We start from the raw sequence: 10,314 nt of genomic DNA on the forward strand, positions 1-10,314 counted from the left end.
CGTTGAAAGTCATTTGTCTTGCTTAAAGTATAGCATTCTTATAGCAACTATAAGAACAATTCTGGAAACGAGTGCGCTGTTCATGTCGAAATAGTTAAGGTTCAGAAAGAAAAGCGGGTAGAAAAAAGGGTACAACAGAAGAATCGTTGTCATGTCTGTTTCCAATTACTTTAACAAGCAAATAAAAATGAAAGTGAGTGAAAAAAATAACAGAATGCCGCTGGTGGGGCTCCATTGGGCTTTACATTCGAAGGTCTTCACATTGCACACGCGATGCTCGTACCGATTCGAGAACGATGTGATGATGCTTTTGCAATCTGTTTTTTTTTTTAGGGGCGAAGATCCTTATAGCGGCACCCGTTTGTCCCTCATAGTCGTAGTCGTAGTGGTAGTGTGTAACCAATTCCACGCTTTGACCTGCAAGGTGGTGCCGGTGGGAGATTTCCCCTGGGCCTTGTTGAACAATAAAAAAAAAAATTCGCAGCGTGCGCGTCAACTAAAAGCCGAATTCTTCTGTCTCTCATTCCCCATTAGCAGCCATTGGCATGTTCCAGTAGGAAACGTTAGTAGAAGTAGAAGTGTTAAAAGCCGACTTCTGCTGCCTCTCATTCCCAGTAGCAGCCATTGTTTACCTCCAAGGTAATGCCTGGTGAGATTTCTCCTGTGCGTGATTAAACAATAAAAAAATTGATGGCAGATCCATGAGGTGAACGATGATGAGATTGGGCGAAGCTCCTGGAAGTAATACCATGCAATTTTCTTCCTTTAATTCGCCCGATAAAAAACACCCGGCGTCTTTCGTTAAGCAGCTGGCGTCTTCTTTTTGTTTTGCTTTAGAAACATCTGGCGTCTTTTCGTTTTCCATTTAGAAAACATCTGGCATCTTTTGTTGGTTTATTTCATCAACCAACGGTGTTTTGAACAAAAATTTTATATTGTTTAATCACGCACAGGAGAAATCTCCCCAGGCACTACCTTGGAGGTAAACAATGGCTGCTGCTGGGAATGAGAGACAGCAGAAGTCGGCTTTTAACACTTCTACTTCTACTAACGTTTCCTACTGGAGCATGCTAATGGCTGCTAATGGGAAATGAGAGACGGGAGCATGCGGCTTTTAGTTAATGCGCACGCTGCGAACTTTTTATTGTTCAACAAAGCAAAGGAGAAATCGCCCACCGGCACCACCTTGCAGGTCAAAATGTAACACTTGTTACGCACTACGACTACGAGAGACGAATGGGTGCCGCTTTAAGAAGCTTCGCCCCTACACGTTTTGTTCAGAACGCAGTTGATTGATAAAATAAACCAAGGAAAGACGCCAGATGTTTTCTAAAAGCAAAACGAAAAGACGCCAGATGTTTCTAAAGCAAAACAAAAAGAAGACGTCAAATGCTTAGCGAAAGACGCCAGGGGTTTTCTAAAGCAATGGTTTTATAATCAAAACCATATCGATACAGGTTTGTAGTTGCCGATGCTCGTTGCCGTCGGTGTGTGCTCGTATGGATAAGGATGCCGAAAGGCGGGCGCGCAGGGCAGCGGCGGCGCGCGCTCGCAGACAGGACCCTGGAGTGAGAGCACACGAAGTAGAAGCGCGCCGGGAAGCTGCGCGACGTCACCGCCACGATTCTGCTGCACGGGAACTAGAAACCACATCAACAAGGCAGCGTCGGCAAGATCCCGCCGTACGTGAACAAGAAGCTGCAGCGGCACGTCAGCGTCGGCAAGATCATTCCGTACGGGAACGAGAGGCCGAGACAGCACGTCAACGTCGCGAAGCAGATCTTGAAAACGTTCGACAATGGGAAGCGGCGAGGAAGCGCGCATATCGCCAGGCGAATTAACGGAAGAAAATTTCACGGTATTACTTCCAGGAGCTTCGCCCAATCTCATCATCATTCACCTGGTGGATCTGCCGTCAATTTTTTTTCCTGCCTGTTTATCTAAGGTGCAGGATCGTATGACAGGGGTGATATTGGCAATGCTTGCGGAAGGGCTGCCTCAACCCCAAGCGTCGAAAACCGTGCACGTTTACAATGCGCATGGTGTCGTGCTGAGACCCTTTGCACAATGAACATGTGAATTGTTCAGCAAGCAATATTTATTGCTCTAGTACCACGAATGAGCAGTGAAACTCTTTGTTTCTCTTTGCAGTATTTCTGGTCAAGCACTTCTGCTTTTAGGAATACTCGGAAAGCGTGTTTAAAACCTAATACAGGTTCGAAATCGACTATTCTCATTCAAGTTATGATTCGTATCGGATACACGTGATATTGGAGCGTAATTTTACTTAAGAAAGGTCCAAGTAATTGTTGGGTAATTAACAAAATATATTTCGACGAGTTCATCGAAAGTGCAGGGGGTTCTCTGTTAACCAAGTAGTATGGCTGCGGCACCTGATGGAGCATATATCAACCACCCACTTTTTTTCTATGTGGCTTCTGAGACCAGCTTCGGCACTGTGGCGAAACACAAAATTCAACTCAAGAAATAGACGAGAGAAGACTAACACTGACATGGGAGTGCCCCTAGCGGATACCTAAATTAGGGAGCGTGTCCAACTTTTTTTTATTCTACTACTTTTTCTTCCACTTCTAGTTCTATTCGATAAAGGGTAGTATAAACCTAATCAAAGTCTACGTTTTTTTGCACTAAAAGTTCTCTAAGTGTCTATACTATCTCTTTTTTAGAATAATATAATAATTGTTCCGTTTTTATGTGGCCTCAAACCACGATAGCATTATGATAGGCACTCTAGTGGAGGGCTGCGGAAATTTAGACCACCTGGCGTTCTGATGATGATGCTGATGATGCTCCTTGCAATACGTGCACGGGAGCCTCTTGCACCTACCTCCATCGAAATGCACCTCCTACGATATTCGGGTCAGCAATAGCAAACTCTTTAAGACCTCCAACTTCAATGATGAATACTTCTTACTTACGCACTTTGTATTTAATCTTTTGGCTTTTGACATTCATTATTGATTTCGGTGTTTAACTGTTTGTCATACTCGTAGTCGTAAAAACCGAATCTAGGCTGATACCTTTCGTGGGTACGTGCCATACTTACGTGTCGTCATCGCCAGCACGATCCAGCGCGTGCTGTCAGAGCGGACAAGTAGGCCTATCGGACAACGAGACAAGAGAGAAGCAGTGATGGGTCTTTTTGGGGCTCATCGGTGGTCGCGAAGAGCTATGCGGCAGTTTCTTTGCATAGCGGCCCTCTACGCACTCCTCGTGCCATGGATGATTTACTTGACGTCACGGCTGGAGCTCGCCACCCTCAAGCGAGTGTCTTTGTCCATCAAGTCGGACGGCCCTCACTACGTGATCAACACGTCTGAGTGCCTGTTTCCACTCTACGAGCCTTTCCACTGGTCGGTTGCGTATTTGTACCGCAGGAGATTAAGCATCGAGAACAAGTGCCGTGGCATCGAACAGTTCGTCTTTTTCGTCAACGTCAGCGTTCCCCTGTTGAACGCGAAGCGCCTCGAAGACACTTACGGGCTGACACCACCCTCCCTGCAGTGCCACTACCACGCCGTTGTAGGAGTCAGCAGCGGCATAGGGGTAGCCGAGGAGGTCGAGACCGGGCCGCGTCGACCGCTCGTCTTCGGCGAACATCTGCTCGAAGAGCACGTACAAATAACTTGTGTTCGAGATGGGATGCCCCTTTTCACGGAGTTTCACCTGCTGCCTGTTCAGAAGAAGCGACTCAATAAGGCGTTACGACGCGGTCAAGGCGAGTGGTTCAGCCCCTGGGTGGCTTTTCGCGACAAACTTTCGGTGCTCGTAATAGGCATCGACTCCGTCTCCAGGCTCAACTCGATGCGACACCTGAGAAAGACGCGGAAGTACCTTTCGAGCAAGCTGAAGGCGTACGAGCTCCTAGGATTCACCGCCGTCACCAGCGACCCACTACAAAGCCAGGTTTCGCTCCTGACTGGCCTGGACGTGCGCGAGATGTCGAGTTTGTCCGAAGACCCGAACTTCCACGTCCCGCTACACCTGGTCAGTGCGTACTCCGGACGAGGCTATGCGACACTGTTCGCACTCGACTCGGCCAAAGACGGTTCTCCATTCGTGGGCGATCGGTGGGGGTATGGAAACCCGCCTGTCGATTATAGTACCAGGACCTTCGTGCAAGCCATGGAAAATCAGGAGCGGAACGCTTCGTGTCAGAGCCTCACTTCGAGATCGGAGGCTTTGCTGAAGTACGTGAATGCCCTATTTGAGCTGGACACGGGCCCGGTGCGCAAGTTTGGATACGTCTGGCTTTCGCAGCACGTCCGCGGTGACGTAAATGCCGTCGGTTACCTCGACCAACCTCTAAAGTTCTTCCTTAGAAACCTTACCGAGAGTGGTGTGCTGAACAGAACGGCTCTGCTGCTTGTCAGTAACTATGGCAAGCGTGTTGGGAGCATGGCGCTTCCTTCGTCCGTCGGCGACCACGAGGTCAAGGCGCCTTTCGGCTTCTTGGTGATGCCTGAGGCGTTCCTTCGAAGGAATCCGGACGTAGCTGTCGCCCTCGAGGTCAACCAGCGCCGGATGGTGTCGGCGTACGACATCCACGCGACGCTTTTGGCCCTGGCCCGATGGCCCGACGACAAGCACAGCTCTACAGAGAGGGGCTTGAGCTTACTACAGCCGTTTCCACACAAGAGGTCATGCGGTGACGTCTTCGCACTGCCCGACGCCTGCGCCTGTCTCGGTTCGAGGTCCACGGTGTTGCCGTACGCTGTGGACCTTCCTCTCTTTGCCAGATTTGCCATCGATCACATGAACGACGCGACCCAGGCCAACTTCCCGGGCCGCTGCGTTCGGTGGGAACTAGATCGCGTGAACAAAGCGGACGTCATAGGAGGTGGCGAAGGTATCGGCAGGCTAGAGCTTCGAGTTGAGCTGACGACCACGCGAAACGTGACTTTCGAAGTGTTTGGTGCCGTAATTGACAGTAGTGTGCCGAAGTATCATTTGAGCTTTATAAACAGACTCGAGTTGACTGGAACACACTACAACTGTATCAACGACAAACCGTTCAAAACGTACTGCCTTTGCAGTAGGAGTTCTGAAAACTCAAGGTAGAATGCTTGAGAGGTTGCGAAGCTTTCAGCTTTATCTTTCCTTGTTTTTGTTTAATTTCATTTTTTGAACGTAATTTTTAACATCTTTTTCCTTAAATATGTACAACCACTAGTTCTTGTGCATCATTATATGAATCGTAATGTTTGTTTGAGTGTTGCACGAGCTATGTGATTTCGTTAATTCTTCTCAATTTCTTAATGAAATAAATACCAAGTGTATAAAAAGTAATAAAAAATAGATTTTACTTCTTTTTTTAGCGCTTCCGGTCTTTTTCGGTGTTGTTCATATGTCATTATATCTGTACGTAGTCAATGCATCACCTAAAGGCATGATCATGAGTATGACGAGCTGCACTCCTACACATTCTTATCAGCCCAAACTCATCAACACAATGTGATTGTGTATTGTGAAAACCTTCAATTCTTGGACAATGTGTTTGCCTGGGCGCGATACATAGGAGCCGAAATTATGACACCTCGCTTCTTGGCAGTCTATACTACAACAAATATTGGTGCAAGTGTACGCATTGCGCTCACTAGGAGCCTGTGTTACTTACTGTGCTCTATTATAGACGTACCGGTGAGGCAACTATCCTAACCAGTTCTTACAACTGGTTTGATTGTGAATGCATCCGCGAAAAAGTTGAATCGACAGCACTCAACTTCATGAGCCCCTTTTGTAGCTACTCAGTGCTGGCTGCTTCATCACTAAAGTTTGATTCTATCTATCTATCTATCTATCTATCTATCTATCTATCTATCTATCTATCTATCTATCTATCTATATATATATATCTGTCTATCTATCTATCTATTCATCTATCTATCTATCTATCTATCTATCTATCTATCTATCTATCTATCTATCTATCTATCTATCTATCTATCTATCTATCAAAAACATCTTTGTTGCAAAATACATAAACGCATCGGGTTAGTATATACAGAAGGAGGTCCCATATCACCAGGCTGAAAGGGGACCTACTGTACTGTATGATGAAACAATTTTAACCATGCATGCCAGATCAGAGAGCTAGCGTCCAGAACTAAAAAAGGTCGTAGTAAGCTCACACGTGCTTACGGAATTAAGGCAACCGGCTGAAATCGACAGGTGACCTGAAGGCGAGAGCAAGTCCACCAGGAATGACCATTAATCAAATTGCTTGTTGTCTTGTATACCTAAGGATATACCATATAAAACATCGTATTTCTACTAATAGTACTTGTACTAATAGTACTTCTACTAATAGTACAACGTCGAGCCTCAGGTCACTCACACAGGTTGGCTGCCGCACACGTTCCTGCTGGCACCTTCTCGAGCTCACATAACACTCACTCGTGTCCGAAGTGACTTCTTCCACTATTTACCAGTAGGCACTCGTGCTGACAATCGCGCTTGTTCCTAATTACTTCTCGAACAGAGCCATATACGTGTTCAAACAAAATCTCATTCGTATTCATTGACTCAGTTGATAGCGGTGCCAGGGGGTGTGGTTTGGAGGCTTTAAACCTGCTGATATTTTCCCTAGGGTTGTGTGTGTGCACGTGTGAAGTGCGTGAACATCCACACACACACACAAGCACATGGGCGCACATTCGCACAGTCAGCGTCAAATTAAACCCGTACAGCGGCAAGTATTCGCAATGGTATGGTGAGTGCCCTCCAGTTATGACGATGGGCAGGCGAGCATAGGCGCAGTGCTTCTTAACCGGATGCGCACTCCGTCAATGATGGTGACTGGAGGGTTGCCATAGTTTACTATGGCAACCCTCACCGCTCTTCAAGTTTTATGTGACGCCAATTGTACAAGAAGGAGAACTGGATCATTCACTTACCAAAAAAATTCGAAAAATGTGCGCGACCACCCACAATCAAGATTGTCGACTGTTATGTCTAAGATTTACTCAGACTCACTGTACTCATTCATATTCGCATGCATTGAAGCTCTTCGTCACAAGATAATACCTCCAGCGCCACCCTCACATCTGTAAAATGATTGTAGAACTAGTGCGAGCCAATGTACTGGTCAGTAAATATTCCTACCTATGCTATCTAAAGCAACCCGCGTTCTGTGGCCCATAAAAAATTCAGCAGCTCATACAAAAATTCTAAAGAGCTCCGCTAATAAATAATTATTTTGGAGGTGTCAATAATGAATTATATATTTTATCCGTTCCTCACAAACAGACATCAAGTATTGGTTGAATAGTAATTGTTTCAGGAAGGGCGCATGCATTAGCCAATAGAAACGCTCTAGAGCATTCTCACAAAGGCATGACTTGCTACTCGAACAAAACCTCATTTCTGCCGATTTGTAAGCATTCCTATCTTTGCCACTACCTGTTATCGTGTCTGCTTGGGGTATGTAAACCTCCCTCCTCCGATGACCCAGTTCTGCATGCGTTTATTACATGCATATAACGCACTTAAACACGACACATGCATGAACATATATAGCAGCTGGCTGAGCTCCATTCTTGCTCAAAAAAAATATCTGGTGACAGAAATAAGAACTGGGTCGAGCAGCAGGTCAGAACAGTGTTTCAGGCCGGTGTCTCAGGCTTTCTATCACAATAATTGTCTCTCTGTCTCTGTCTGTTCATTTTCTATCCTAGGCTCTGAATACCGAAGCTTGCTGTCCAAGGGCATTCTCAAGCTCCAAGAGGACGGGCGCCTTCAGTGGCTCCAGGAACGCTGGTGGAAGCCCAACCAGTACTGCGGACAGGACGATGACGTGGACGGCGATGGAGACGGCGACAGCGACGAAGAAGACGAAGAGGCCCACTCGCTCGAGGCACGCGTACAGATTCGCCAGCTGACCGGCGCGGACCTTGCAGGCGCGTTCGTCATCGTCTACGTGGGCTTCATCATCGCAGGCATCCTCGCCGTGGGCGAACTCTTCTACGTCTTCAGCACTAGGGCCAAGAGAGAGACGGTACGTGAGCTAATGGGAGTCCCTGGTGTACTCTCATTTTTCGTTTGCCTTCGTAGATAACAACAGCTAATAAATATAAAAAAAAACAGGCCGCCTTTGCTCTCGCCCTTGTTCTAGTTATGACAAAGCGTGACAATAGTAGCAAATATAGGTAACGAAGCAATTAGGTGAGTAAGGTAATACGTCATTTTATAAGTAAGTAACTAAGTAGCAGTGATTGTATTCGTAGTAGTTGTAGTGTTGGCGCTTTGTGACGTACTCTCAGTGCCAGATTGCTCATGAAAAGTAATACGGTGCACTATGCATTTCATACGTTGCTTCTGCGCCATTCGTAATTCGTTGCAAAGTGGTACAGTGCTTATGCACTTGCTCAACACTACTTGAATGAGTTACCCATCTCTTTCTTCTAAGTCAATGGTTCTTATCGCACCTCCGCGAGCTTTCTTCGCCTCATCTCGTTTTGCAGTGCTTTCAAAATTTCTGCGCCTCTGGCTTAGCCATGGTGTCATGTGATGACGCCTTCATCTGACGTCCCGCTATTGACGTTATAGGAACGGCATAAATTTTGGAATCGTACGACGTCATGAAGGAGTCACACAGTGACCTCATCACACGAGGACTTTTCGCGTCATTCGTGACACCATCGGCTGTCACTTTCCACGTTTGATGAAGCATGTAATACTTGACAAACGAAAAGTGAAAATGATACTATTGACGTGGAATTCAAAACCTAAGTAACAAATAAGCATTTCAATGTGAATAAAATCACCTGCCAGAAAAGAAAACGTGCACAAAACACTGACTTTTTTTAAGTTAGTTAGGAATAAGTATAGAAACGCAATCAGTTAGTTTCAGTAACTGATTTCACAGTTCGAAGGGAATATATTCTGTTCAACCTAAAGGTGCAGTCTACAAGCATCAATTGTGCATAGGGTATAATTTGAACCAGAGCATACTTTATTAGCTTTTTTTAATTCCATACTACCAGTTATAAATTGTAACAAAATAAGCGATAAACTACCTTCAGTTTGTCAACCGATGAGTATAGGTGCAAGATGATGAACATAGAAATAGAAATTTGGCAAGAACGCACGACTTCATCACAACGCAGCCTGCAAATGAACACTCCTAGTTTCTCTTTTTTAAGCAGTCACTTGCCATATCATTAGTTTTTTTTTTCTTTTCCTTGTATGCAGCACTTGAACTCCATCGCTGTGTCAGACCACATGAAGCAGGCTGGATATGTCTGGAGGAAGTCCATGGACCTGAGCGAGATGAGAATGTGATCATGCAGCTTCCTCTTCATCGTCAAGTTCTTTGGAAGACGCAACTTTGAGATGTACACCAGCAGCAGCGCCTCGAGAGATGTTGCAGCCTATCTGACAAAGCAGCGTTTTGAAAGCTGAGAATCGCATCCCCGTGGTTCTCAAAGACGTTGAACAATGTCTAGGCGCAAAGTCCGCGAAGGTTGAAGAATTGTATCTGGAAACTATGTACTTGTGTAACTAAGTACAGCATGCCGCGCTACTTCTGGAAAGCTCGTTCGATATTCAAGGTCTTTAACAACTTCGAAAGATAGCCGTGTCACGTAATATTCACAAGGCTTCGAAACTCCATCGGCCCACTTTCGCTAAAAATGCATTGCTTACTAGACACACCACAAATATTGGATGCAGGAAATGTGGTTGCATGGTGTCCGGCAAAATATGCGGTCTAATAAACTTGTGGCTGACTGGTCAAATAGGAAGTGTAAGAGTTCTTGCCACTTAGGAGTTTCTTGGTACAACCAAACCATGCAACTCTAAATGATGCTGGCTAGCTACAACTGCAACCACACGCAAGTTCATTATGACAGTTTTTGGTATACCATTCGTTGAAACACCGGCGCGAAACAGTGGCCTATAGTATTTGAATGATTAGTCATTCCTTGAAAATTCTCTTACTCTTCAATTTCTATCACAGTTTCTTTGTTAAAAAGGACTGGAAAATCGAGGTTTCATTTTTAATGTCACCGGAGAATCTGAGCAGTTGAAGGACAGCGTGACTTTATCGATTATGAAGTTGATTTATGAGAGCTTAATCTCATTAGCTTAATATTTTTTCTCAAACTTCCTTTGCGATGCATACGGCTCCCTCAGAACATTACGCTATTTATTTTTACCAATATGAAATACCAATAGGTCCTAAGCATACGCTGTCAATATCTATGAGGCTACGGCGAACTAATGAGTCAAACTCGAGGAGGCGGCGGAGCCACTTGCGTATTTTCTCTCTTTGCACGTTCTATGATTTACCAA

The 10,314-nt window shown here is 45.5% G+C and overlaps 1 protein-coding gene across 1 annotated transcript in view; it reads left to right on the forward strand.

Moving 5' to 3' along the window:
- LOC142817475 (glutamate receptor ionotropic, kainate 2-like) overlaps positions 1-9,758 on the forward strand; it is a 52,463-nt gene extending 42,705 nt beyond the window's left edge. The window contains exons 10-11 of the mRNA XM_075894489.1: positions 7,698-8,017; positions 9,214-9,758. Coding sequence (XP_075750604.1) covers positions 7,698-8,017; positions 9,214-9,303 — 410 coding nt within the window. The 3' untranslated portion in view covers positions 9,304-9,758. The remainder of the gene's footprint in view (positions 1-7,697; positions 8,018-9,213) is intronic.
- The last annotated feature ends 556 nt before the right edge of the window (positions 9,759-10,314 follow it).

This window comes from Rhipicephalus microplus, chromosome 5, assembly GCF_043290135.1.
Source record: "Rhipicephalus microplus isolate Deutch F79 chromosome 5, USDA_Rmic, whole genome shotgun sequence".
NCBI classification, from domain to species: Eukaryota; Metazoa; Arthropoda; class Arachnida; order Ixodida; family Ixodidae; genus Rhipicephalus; species Rhipicephalus microplus.